General features: G+C 38.5%; 1 protein-coding gene across 4 annotated transcripts in view; it reads left to right on the forward strand.

The window, feature by feature from the left end:
* CDH8 (cadherin 8) overlaps nucleotides 1–12,950 on the forward strand; it is a 196,542-nt gene that overhangs the window by 14,039 nt on the left and 169,553 nt on the right. For all 4 annotated transcript variants that reach the window (XM_073307975.2, XM_073307977.2, XM_073307974.2 and 1 more), the window contains one exon: nucleotides 359–805. In XM_073307975.2, the coding sequence (XP_073164076.1) occupies nucleotides 554–805 (252 nt within the window). In that variant the 5' untranslated portion in view covers nucleotides 359–553. The remainder of the gene's footprint in view (nucleotides 1–358; nucleotides 806–12,950) is intronic.

A 12,950-nucleotide genomic window follows, 5' to 3' on the forward strand; every position in this document is an offset into this window, starting at 1 on the left:
GAAAAATGAGTTACCCACTGCAGTATTATTGCTCAGCTTCAGAGTTATTTGTGGTTAGTTTTTACTGAAAGGTTTATACAGGGTCAAATTCTAATATGCTGGCTCACACTGAGTAGTTCTGACTTGAAATCAAATGCAGGAAGCTGCTGCACAACATTGACAGAAGAACCTGTCCCTTAGTTGTTCTTTTCCCCCCCTTTAAATGGGCATTAAAATTCATTTCCTAGACACTTATATAATCTACTACAAATATAAAACTAGACTTTGGCCTTTTTCTGACATGAAAATAACTTAAGATTTTATAAAATATATTCCCAAGCACTTTATAGCTAACTTTGTATTACTCTTATCTTTGCAGGAATCTTGGATGACAGGAAAACCCAGTGGATCATGTTTTTATAAGCTAAGCAATTTTTATGTTTACTGTGCTGCAAACATATGGAGGAGCTGTAAGTAAATGTACTTTACTGCATGATGAACTGGATGGCTATCATCTGGAGGAAAGCAAAATAATCGTTTCATTTCTGTGGTGATTTGCTAAGCTCGTGGTACAATGCCAGAAAAACTAACGGAGATGCTTATGGATGTATGGACTCCATTAATAATATTATGGATTACTGTCCTTCCTTCCATTTATATGGCTCCACTGAATCAATCTCAAATATTACCAAGTGGATCCAGTATAGGACTAAGTGGGCTCAGTGGAGAACAGAAGGTTTTGAACCGTTCGAAGAGGGGCTGGGTTTGGAACCAAATGTTTGTATTAGAAGAATTTTCTGGACCTGAACCAATATTAGTTGGCCGGGTAAGTAAAGATTTTTTTTTTGCTTTCACTATGAAAATGTACAGTACATGTAGGTCCTCATTGGCCGGGACTCTCCTATCAAGCTCAAGTTTAAAGCTCTTGGTCATTCTAAGTCTTCCCTGATACCTGTAAATGTATGTTTTATAGATATTTACTCCTCTTAGATGATCATCTCATTTATGTTAGTTGTATAACTCTGACAGGAGAAAGTAGAATGATCTTTTTAGTGGACTGGAGATTTCAGGGTACAGACAACCTGTTCTAACTTGTATTTTTAAGATAGAAAGCATCTTTTATTTTTGGTGATAAAGGAGAACAGATGCAAATTTTTTTTAAAATGTCATTAGCCAGCATACTTAGCTTTTCTCATCTTAAGACTTTTCTAAAAGCTGCTATTTGTTAAGTGCTTATATTTACATTCAGTATTCAAAAGTTTTGATACTTTATGGTCACTTTTCACCTGCTGTCCTGCTACACAAAGCTTTGAAATGCTCTGAAATTTCTCAGAGATGCACATTTGAGCAAGTCTAAACACAAGGATGAAAGTGTACCTTATACAACAGAAGATACCAGGCTAAGATATATTTGTAGAATGACCCTGATGTACATGCCATACAAAATAACATCATAGGCATAGTATTTTGTAACAGGAAGATGGACAGCATGAGTAAAATATCACATGCTTGCTTTGACATATACTCTATCTGGTCTATTACCAGCCCCGTGTTTATTTTTACAGCTCTGTTCATTTCTTTCAATCAATAATTCTGAATTACACTTGCCTTGAAAAGAGATCATGCCATCTGCATTCATCATAAAGCTTGACTAGCAAATAAATGTGTTCTCCTTGTTGGATGTTTGATTTATATCAGAATAGTCAAATACTGTAACATACCATTAACTTTCTGTTTCCTCTGAATAATCAGACATATTATTACCACATTACCTTGGCTCCTAAACTATATAAAATGTAGGCAGACAATGCGTTAAAACATATATAATTTCATGTTAAAGCATTCTGTACATATTACAGTGTACTTCAGGGAATTTCAATAGCTATGCATGTTACTGAAGAAAAGAGAGAGAAAGTATAGAATTGATAACTGTTGCTGGACCAATATGCTAATAGCAATTGTTACCCATTGCTATCTTAAATTGATTCTGTGAAATGATCAGTTTGGGTTCCAAATCTTGGGCCAGGTGGTGCAAACAGGCATAGCTCCATTGACTTCAATTTAAACTAATGTTGATTTACACCAATGGGAGATTTATCTTAATATTCTTTGTTGCAGTCAATAAAGTATCCCAATATCAATGGGGATGCAGAAGGCTTATTAACATACAAATATTCCCAGTTGCATTTAAAGCAATGAAGAGAGCCTCTTTTTGTAGAGTACGTAAAATGACAAGATGATCTTGAATCAAGGCAGTCACTCCTTAGTTAATCCTTTCATTGCAGGGTTATCAGAAAAGTTTGTGATCTTATGTACCATATGTGCAGCAATACCCAAGCACAAGGAAAACTACCCAGAAGGAGTGAGAGAGGACACTGTATCTCAGTTTTGTGGGAATTTATTTTTCAGTGTAAATCATAACCTTAACTTTGCTGTAATGCTCAGTAGTTTTTAGATTTAATTTCCTGTATTATTTTAAATTCATTAATGAAGAGAAAAGAAGGGGGTACGGGACCTCAGGCAAAACTAATAAAGACATCATACCCATTGTCTGCTAGGACTTTGAATCATACTTATTATTACAAAGCCATGATATCCCATTTGCTGGGACTGCTGCATAATTAGTTTACAGCATGATAGAGATGGAAGAGAGTGAAAAGTGAAACATTCTAAAGGCCAGAAATTTTGGGCTTATTTCTGAATTTAAACTTAATATTTTCTAGTAACTCTTGTCTGTGTCTATTGTTATCTCCATAAAATCACCTTTACTTCTGCTTTCTGAAGGCCTGACCCTGAGATTTGTGAGCCCCCAATAAGTTCCATTGTAGTCAATGGGAATTGCGGGTGCTCAACCCTTTTCAAAGTCAGGTTCTAACTCTCTTCCCAACTTTAAAATTGCAGCTGCTTTTTTTAAGGCCTCCAGAAAATGGGGGTATGACATAGCTGTTCTCTGGCACCCTCCTTGGTTTAACTACCTATTCCAGATTCCAATTTAAAATCATCCTCTTGGTCTTTCAGTGCATTCATTTTCCCTGTTATACCAGTATTCTGCAAGTCCCTTTCCTGCTTATTCTATTCCTCCAGTCTTTCGCCTAACCATGATTCTGCACAGTTGGAGGTTGCTCCTTCACTTCTGTTGCTTCCTCTGTCAAGAACATTTTTAGCTTATGATTGACCTTAAAGCTTTCTGAATGCTTTGTATGAAAGGCACTCTATAAAGTACACTTTGTGAGTTATTGTAGAGTGTCTCAGGATAAGAAAGTAAGAAAATAAAACACTGACATGCTGTTACATTTGTTTCACTTGCACATGTGTGTTCTACTGAGTGCATAGCCAATGCTTTTTACATGTTGCATTTGCTACATATTACGAATACTGTTTATATTCACAATACACCTGTACTTCTACAGAATGCTCTGAACATACACGATGCTGTCACAAGACTGAAAGTGCAGTGAACCTAAGAGCCAAACTCCAAAAGTGACTCTAGTTAAACAAAGGCTAAATTTAATGTATAGCTATTTCTATTCCATTTATATCAGTTCTCATATGGCTCTCATCACCTTACTATCAGAGTGCTTGCACAGTTACAGTGGTAATATGTACCAAGGACCTGCCATGTGTGCAAATCAGGTCTTTAGGTCTTTGCTCTGATATGCAAATACAAACACAAGGGTTTGCATACTTAGATAATCACCCATGTACAAGAAAAAGTTGGCACACAATTTCTAAGGCCAATATAGGGCCCTTTGAGAACTCACCCCCTAAAGAATCAGAAATTCTCAAGATAATAGGTCATGCACCCCAGTGGGTGCTGAGACCACTGATTACCTTTCAGGAAGTGTTCAGCACCTCATGACATTGGCACTTAAGCCTGTGTATAAACAAAATGAAATAGAATACTGAAACTCTTTGGAAAAATACATACACGGGTTCAAATAACTTTTTCTAAAGTATAGTTCTAGCTGAGGTAAAAACACACATGCAGAGAGTATGAATTAGGAAACATAAATGTTAGATACCTTAAACCGGGCTTCTAAAATGCTGACAGAACTTTAACTGATGCAGTACAGCTTCACACTTATCTAGTACTATTGTGAATTATCCTTGGGGACTACAAGGTACATAAAGAATTGCACTCTTCATGTGGTCTCTCTTGGATATGACAATAATCTGAGGGTGAAATTAACTGGACAATTGAAAGCTTCTCCTGTCAAATGAAATAGACAGACAACAAGGTCTGTATGGTGGTTGAGTGAAATGAGTAAAGGACTAGGAAGGAGAAGCTCTTGGTTCTAACTTTGCCCTGACTCTGCTGAAGTCAGTGGGATGCTGAAGTCATTTGCCATTTATTTGCATATGAGCAAGATCATGCCATAAACCCCCCTGTGACCATTTCCCCATCTTTAAGATGAGGATATAAATATTGTGTCAGGGTTGTTGGGAGGATTAATTAGATAATGCCCATAAAATACTACACAAATTCTTATTATTTACCTATCAATATTTAGTTATTGTACTATTAACATAATAAGAAATGTCATTGTTCCAATACTGTACATATGCAATACAATTTTAAAAACCTATATGGACTCTAGTCATTCACTTTCAAGTTCACATAAGCTCTGTACTAAATGGAGCTACGCTCCTCCACAAGTATAAATATGTTGTTTAAACCAGTACAGAAACATTACACTTACAAATAATCTTCTTTCAGTCTTTTTTATTTCCGACGATCTGTTCCTTTTTATTCACACATATGTCGACCTGCAATAGGGTAAGTCTAGCTTACCTTCCAAATGTACTACTTTCAGCTTTGGAGGACCTGCATACTGTGTATTTCAGACAGCAGCAGTCAGCTTTCCAGCGATTGACAATCTCATTCAACTGTGGAGTGATATGCCTGATGACACTGCATGCTGCCTCTGAATATTTGATTAGTTAGCTAGAACTTTTACTTGATATATACTGCTGTATGTTCTTAGCCTCTTCTGCATGCATTTACAACTCCATGGCAGATGTACCACAAACTCTGTGGTGTATCAGATGTCACTGTTCTTTCATTGGAGACAACAGCAGAATTCACAATGAAGTAGACAATAACATTAGGAAATATTAGGCAACTGCACAATGTAATAAAATATTGTAGGACATGTTATCACAGCTCCCATTTACCAGTCTTATGGAGCCCAAGATAAATATATAGTACTTGCAATTTGTGATGTGTTAAATGGCGTACAGCCCAGTGTAGTAGACAGACATTTTCAGGGAAAACCTAGGTTGTCTAGTTTATGCATTACACTTATGATTTATGGGTACAGTGCAGGAGACATAAAACAGTAGACGTACATAGAAGGGATGTGAAAATGACAGAAGCCTTTTATTTTTTGTTTCTGGAGTCAATATTGAATAATTCAATAATAAACCCCAGACTCAAAGGAGCTGTACTGACAAACAATCAGACTGACGCTCTTTCAATAGACTGCTCCTCCTGTCCCCATAGACCCTCCCAATTCTTCTCAGGATCTCAGTTTGATTTTTTTCTACCTCCAAAGCCATGTGTTGCAATTGCCTTTTCTGTGTATGTTTGTATGTATCTTTCTATGGGCAGGATCCAAAGCTCAATGAAGTAAATAAGAGTCTTTCCACTGATTTCAATGCGTTTTGGATAAGGCTTTTACAGGTGTGAGAACCTGTCAATACGTTCCTATGAGCCTCTCAGAGGTGAAGAGTACAGAGGGACATGATGTGTTTCCAGGTTGGGTCTCGGGCTGGTGTCCTGAAAACACAATGTATTGAGTCTTAAAATGGAAATAGCATCATGAATGGAAGAGGATAGAGTGAGCTATGGGTTCTGCATTGCGCATGTTCATGTGATCAGTGCATCATACGAAGTATTTGCATGTACAATTTATTTTATTTATTTTTATGTCCTTTTTATTTATTTAATTAGTTAGTTAGTTCCATTATTTTTTGTGGCTGCCTGTTAATGCTGTTCTCATTAATGTTGCAAAAGGGATCTGTATCTAAGAAGGGCTCAACTACAGGCTTCTTGCCTGAATGGGGGAAATCAATATTAAGCAGTGGAAGTTTGCAGTTCGTGGGTGTATCCTTTTCAGGGGATGATGTGGTCCTGTGTTAATGCAACATTAAAGTTTTTACAACTATAACCAGAGAAAGGGCCAGTCATGTTACATATATGTAGTATTTCTAATCCTGTTTTCTGCTTCTCTTTGTATTTTATTATTTATGACCTAAAATATGCATCATGAAACATTCAGGATTAGAAATGCTGCCACTGTTGTTGGAGTTTTAGCTTTTTCATTTCTTGTGCAACCTTAATAGTGTATTAATGTAGGACTTTTTTCCTAGTTATTTGTTAATAAACACTCAGAAGTAAACACAATACAATTAATTTTCTTGCCTATTTTTATGCAGCATCCCTCATCTTTTCCTGCTTATTTCTAATGGATGACAATGGCCTTAAAGGACTATTCTGCCAGCTGGGTACCTCCTGAGTGCAGAAGAACTCTGCCATGCCCACCCTGACTCCTTCCCTCCATGAGATCAATTCTACTTTATGCTGCTAGAGTGGCAGAAAGCAAGGCAAAATGATGGGTCTGGGATGTGGCCCACTTTTGTTTAGCACCTATTTGCGTGTAAGGCACTTTGCAGAATACACATGAAGGGCTCAGTCCTGCAATGTGCTGAACACCCTCTGAGACATGCTGTGTGCCCATTAATGAAATTAAGGGTGAGGAGCACTTCTCTGATGTTCTTGGCACCTTCCTGGATTGGGCCCTAACTTTTAGACTTGACAGACTAGGGTGTATATAATAACACACAAGGAAGGAGAGGCGTGAGGAAGGACATGCATATTGTGGGTATGATTACACAGTGACTCGGTCTAGGAATTCAGGTATTTTGGTGCCCTATTAATATTATTATTACTTAGCATTTGTTCCTTGACATATTTTGCTGACGGCTCACGGATGATGGTTTTTTCAGAAGATTGGTAGATCCAACTGAGCTTAATTCCCTATGTGGGGAAATTAGGTGCTTATTCTAATCAATACACTGAACCAAACTTTTTATTTTTCTTTTAATGAATTTTAACGGTTTTCAAACGTCCATGTAAAGTGCTAGAGTGACACTATGAAAAACTGAGTGGAGTCCTCTGTGACCACGTAACAGATATGACATAATGGTGTAAACTTCCCCACACTGCTCTTCAAATGGATTTCAGTTTCTACCTGGAGGGACCACCTCTAGTGCTGTCAGGACGACTTAGTTCCTCTTGTCAACATAGGTACCAATTAGTGCCAATTGTTCAGGCAGTTTTTTTGAAACAGACACCTGTCCACTATGAACTGGTTTGGCAAGTAGCTTATTCCCATAAGCCACTGAAGAACCATCAGTTGGTAGTGACTTACCATAGCTGACAACACAGGTCGGAGTCAAACCATTAAGGTGAAGGACTGAATAGATCATTATCAAGCCCTGAGAAATATCTCTCTCTCAATCTGCCAAGGCTCAAATGTGGGCTGCAATGTGTGACACAGACACAAAAATTATTCATGCAGGAAACATGAAATACAACAGGATTCAGTTCAGGATTCAGGATCAAGCTGGACTGTGTGTCACCACAGTTTCATGTTTCCTTGTTTCTGAGGTAAATAACTTTTGACAGCAAAACAGAGGGAACATCAGAATGGTGGGGCACAAAGGAAACTTTGGAACTAAAATGAGTGACACTTGGAATGAAGGACATTTGAGAGGTATGCTTAAGACACCCAGTTTTCAATTTTTAGACTAGAATACCTACATATATGACAACTGTCATGAAGAAAATCAGCCTCTGTGTGAAAATAACAAGAAAGGGTTTGCACAGTCTTTTTTTCTGCACGGGAAACTCTTATTTAAAATATCTTGGTTCTATCCAGCTGGTTGGTACCTCATGTGCTGCATAGCATTGTGTGACAGTCCCAAAGACTACAAATCTGAGACTGCTGATGTTCTCTCTCCAGTTAATGGGCCGTAAGAGACTTCACAGTTTAATCTTTGGATGTGAAGCAGTCACTCAGCTTAGCTGCAAAAATAAAGCCATGGACCATACAGCACTGCAGTAAATATTTTAGGCATTGTTTAAAGGCTCTAATCTGGTGGAAGTTGAAGTATGTTTTCAGGGGAAATTATGTATGAAAATCATACATGTAGGCCCTGTTTCATCAAATTATTTAATCATGTGCCTAACTTTAAGCATATCAGCTCCCGTGAAGTACCTAGTTGAGTTGGGGCCATTAATAGCAAATGTATAGCTATACCTTTCCTCTCTCCCGGGGGAACAGCTGAGCATCTCTCATGTCTGAAAAGATTCTCATTCCACTATTTCCTTCAAGGCCCATATTTCATAGCCACTACATCAGCTGCTAAGAAGAGATTTCTGTGGCTTCCCCCTGGAGAGTATCCACGTCATTCCTGAATTAACCAGAGGAATTATTAGGAGCAACATAAGAAATCCTTTTCCTCATTCTGGTGCTGGTGCTTGCTACCTTTGTAGCATCCAGCCCCTTGTGAAAAGAGAGTGAAGCCCTGAGCTAGTATTTCAAACTTGGTGTGCTCTGCATTTCTGCTAGATTGCCTCCAGCAATCCTTTCTGAGACAGTCTTTTATTTCATCATATTCCACCTAATTGAGACAAAGAGCCCAGTTGTAGGTAAAACCAACAAAAGGTAGTTTATTTAAACAGACATTTCTTAGCAGGAGAGAGTACCACAATCATCTTCTCTATTCAATCCAGCAACTGTCTTGTCTAATTTATTTTCCCCTGCTGGAGAGTAGCATACATAGAATACCATGTGTTCTTATTCTGAGAATCCCACCAAGTACGTGGCACTGAACATCTAGGGTATGAGCACTGGGCATTGGAGAAAAAGGAGACAGTCCCAACCTTCAACTCTTTCATCAGAATGGATATCACTGTCTTTCTAAGGTCATCATGCCACAAGCTTAATAAAAAAAAATGCTAACCTACTGTAATGACTCAACATGAGAAATCAGGATAGTAAATGCCATGAAAGAAAAACACAATTTTAGATTAATTGTGGAAAATATGAAATATAGACACTACAAATAATATGGATTAATAGAATTACATTTTGAGTTGGGTTCCTACATCAGACACCTGCTATATGGCCCTGATCCAAAGACCATCTATCTAACTGTTAGGAATTCTTCCCTTGATTTCCATGGGCTTTTGATCAGGCTTTGTATTATTATATGAGGGAGCTGGCAGTGATTCCTATATTTAGGTTGCCTAATACTTTCCATTCTAAAATATTTTCTCAAGCTTTTCTTCAAGAAGCTCTCACATTTCCATTGTTTGCAGCAAACATTTAACAGTCAGCAGGGAATAGCCTCCACGACAGAGAGGTACCTTGTCTGTATCCTATGAAATTCCATTGATCTTTACTGAGATATAAAGTGTTAAAAATTGCCATTTCCCCTCTCTTACTTTTGTTCCTCAGGAATATTATTGCAGCTTGCCAAAATAATAACTAAACACAAACATTCTACAGCCAGGCTCCCAATGCTGCCAAAGCAGCAGCAGCATGCTCTGCAGTGGAAACATGTGGGAACTGCTGGTGCAGATGCATCAGAAGATGGGGGGGATGAAGGCAAGTTGCTCTCACTTCCAGACTAGGTTCATGGTCCCAGTGCCCAAATACCCCTCTGGATGCACAACATGTGTCATGAACCTCCCCACACCTCCTGGCTGGTGGGGGGAGAGAGCCAGGCTGGACTCCTCCCTCCCCCTCACCCCGAGCACTGCCTATAAATCCTTCCAAATTCAGAACGTGGTTTCATTGGCCTATCCTCCTGTCCTGAAGAGCCCATATAGAGGATGCTGTTCCCCCAGTTCTGAGGAGAGGGGAGAGAAACAGGCCAGATTCCCCCAAACTACTCTCTGGAATCAGTACACAGACCCAGTCTTTGCTGCAGTGTTGAAGTTCAAGGTTCAAACCCTGATGAGGATGCAAAATGTGGGTGCTGTTACTGTTGTGAATAATATAATTGGATCTACCTTTTCCCTTTAACAAAAATCTAGGAAATTACATAAAATATATTACATTCAAAGAGTGTTATTTAGGTCGTATAGTTGAGTACTCAAGAGCTAGGAAACATCAGATCTGCAGTTGCCGGAGCAACGTTAATTTGGCCCCCTTGTGTGCATGCATTCGGACAGATTTTAATTACATGACCACATACCATTTTTCCCCCACAAGACCCTGCCTCCTTCAGTGCACAGGGTGAACTCATAAGGGGGCTGACTTGAAGCTGAACAGACAATCCTAAATCTGGTATTTTCTGACTTTTGAGAGCTTTACTTTGCAACCAAACAAGCATTATTTTAACATAGTGTTTTAATATAATTATTAGTACATTTGTTATATGCATTCCATGCTGTCTTTTTTTAAAAGCATCTGTCTATTAGGCAAATGTGCTTTCTCATTACTATGCAGTATAAGACATTGAATGTAGATCATTGGCATGTGTGGCAATTCCCATTGTTGCTGTATCATACAGACACCAAAAAAAAAAAAAAAAAAGCCAGAGGCAAAGTGTTTGTGTTTCTTCCTTCATCCAAAATCATCTGAAGCAAGACTTAACAAATGCGGACTCTTGTATTGGCTTTAACTTATTTTTGTTATTAATGGATCTTGATGATTTTATTGCAGGTGCTACATAACTGCTAGAATATTAGATGAACTGAAAGCTGGTGCTGATCTAAACAAACATGTATACATGGAATTAAACTTACATTTTACTGAGTTTTCATATGAGTAAACAGATACTATATAAATGATTTAACGTGTATAGGAAGATTTCACTTGGCAGGAGGGGATGCATATATAGGTGGGGGGTGAGTTTTAACCTATGGTGAATTTTGGTTGGGCTTTCCCTTTAGACATTGCTGCTGCAGTGTGTAGTTTTTATAAACATTGTATGTACTCCCAGAACACTGGGGTGGTGAAATAACATAAATCATAAATCTTCTTAAATAAGAAACATCCATACATGTTACTGTTATTAATATTATTATTTGTAGTGTCCAAGAGTCAACCAAGATTAGTGCCCCATTTTTCTTCCACTGTTCAAACACATAATAAGAGATCATCCCTGCCACCAAGAGCTTATAATCAAAATGGACCAAACAGTTGGGAGGGGAAATGGAGGCAGAGAGAAGTGAAGTGACCTGCCCCATGTCACACAGCAAATCTACCTGAGAACTGAACCCCGGCTCCTGACTCTTCAATCCTGATTCTCCATCCAGGAGATCATGCTGCCTACCATTGTATCACTAATGGGAACAATGATTTCTCAATATGTCTGGACATAATACTATATGGAACTCTGATAGGAATCAATCTGATAGATTTTTTTCTGGTGTGAGACAGAAATAAGATAAGATAGGGTAATAATGAGCGTGCAACGGCACATATTAACAATTTAAAAGCTCCTATAATAAAACAAATGAATGTTTTTAAACTGATTGTACCTAAGGCTCATTGTATCTGTGGTGTTATCACATCTTGAAAATGATGAGAGGGAAATGGTTCATGTTTTGCTGAGATGGATTTCTAGCATCCTTCTCAGGTGCAGCAGTATTGGTGTCTCTTTGATCAATCAGCCTGCCAAACGCCTAAATCTCCACCACACGGACGCCCACAAGTTACATCTGGGTGGGAAATAATTTTCCCATCCCATGAGAATTTTTGAAATTTTGAAACTTTGTGTATCCCAAATTGGGAGGAATAGTCTAAATCTTGAAAATTTGCATGAATTGCCAAACCTTTTTTCTTTCTTTTTCTTTTTTAGGTTCAGGTCAATTGAAATGTTGTTTGGATAATTTCCCTCCCCCTCCCCTTTGACCTTTTTTTTATTTTTAAACCTTTTTTTAGTTTAAATTTACTAACATGTTGACATGAAAAGTCACTTTGACTAAAAAATGTCCCCAAGCCTTTTTGTTCTGAAAATATCAAAATTGGACAAATTCAAAACTTATTCCCTAAAATTTTGTGAGGCTAGGAGATTTGTCAAAACTAAAACTGTTCAGGAAAAAGAAAGTGTTTAAAAAGTCTTAACCACCTCTACTACTCTTGGCTGAACGAGAGTCAAAGAGAGGGATGCTGCCAGAATTCTACTGAAAATAAGAGAAGTAGAATATGTATTAACAAATGCTTTGAGTTTTAAAGGAATTTTTAAAATTAGCAAATTGTGAAGAGCCAGATTTTCACCCCTGTGAGGACACCCATCTGAAATAAATACATCACATACTAAAGGTACATCTCATGCACCATGTAAACGTTACAAAAGTGGCCACAAGATGCTGTAGCCAATCTCTCTGCAGCACGTTGTCGTGCTTCACCAGTCCCCTAAAAGTCTGGTAGCATATTGTGTCTCCATGAGTTCAGAGGTGAGCACTGAAACCTCTCCAAACACTAGGCCTTCCAGTTTCTAGCCCTCACTGGGTTCACATAAACGCTCGCACACTTTGAATAACATAGAAGATTCCTTTACTAGGGCTGCCAGCAATCGAAGATGAAAATATTCTAGGCATACTTGCTTTTATAGTATCATCAAAACAAAACAAGCCTACACAATTCCCAGTGCCTATGCTGAGGGGCAGTGCAGTACAGTTCAGGGATATGAAAGGAGCAAGTTCAGAGTACAGCCCCCCTGCACCATTCTCCTGACTGCAGCCCTATGTTATCCTGCCTTCCACAGATTCCCTGCTAATAATAGGCTGTGTCTCTTTCCAACTCTGCGGCCCTGCCTTCCAGGCTGTCTGCTATCCAGCCTTTCCTCTGCAGAAAGCTACCAGACTGCTTCCTCCAGCCTGCTGCTTCTTTCCAGGTGTCTGGTTTTCAGCTGGAACACCCGGTCAAAAAGAGACCCTCCCCAGCCCA

The sequence above is a fragment of the Lepidochelys kempii genome, chromosome 12 (assembly GCF_965140285.1).
Source record: "Lepidochelys kempii isolate rLepKem1 chromosome 12, rLepKem1.hap1, whole genome shotgun sequence".
In the NCBI taxonomy this organism is placed as follows: Eukaryota; Metazoa; Chordata; order Testudines; family Cheloniidae; genus Lepidochelys; species Lepidochelys kempii.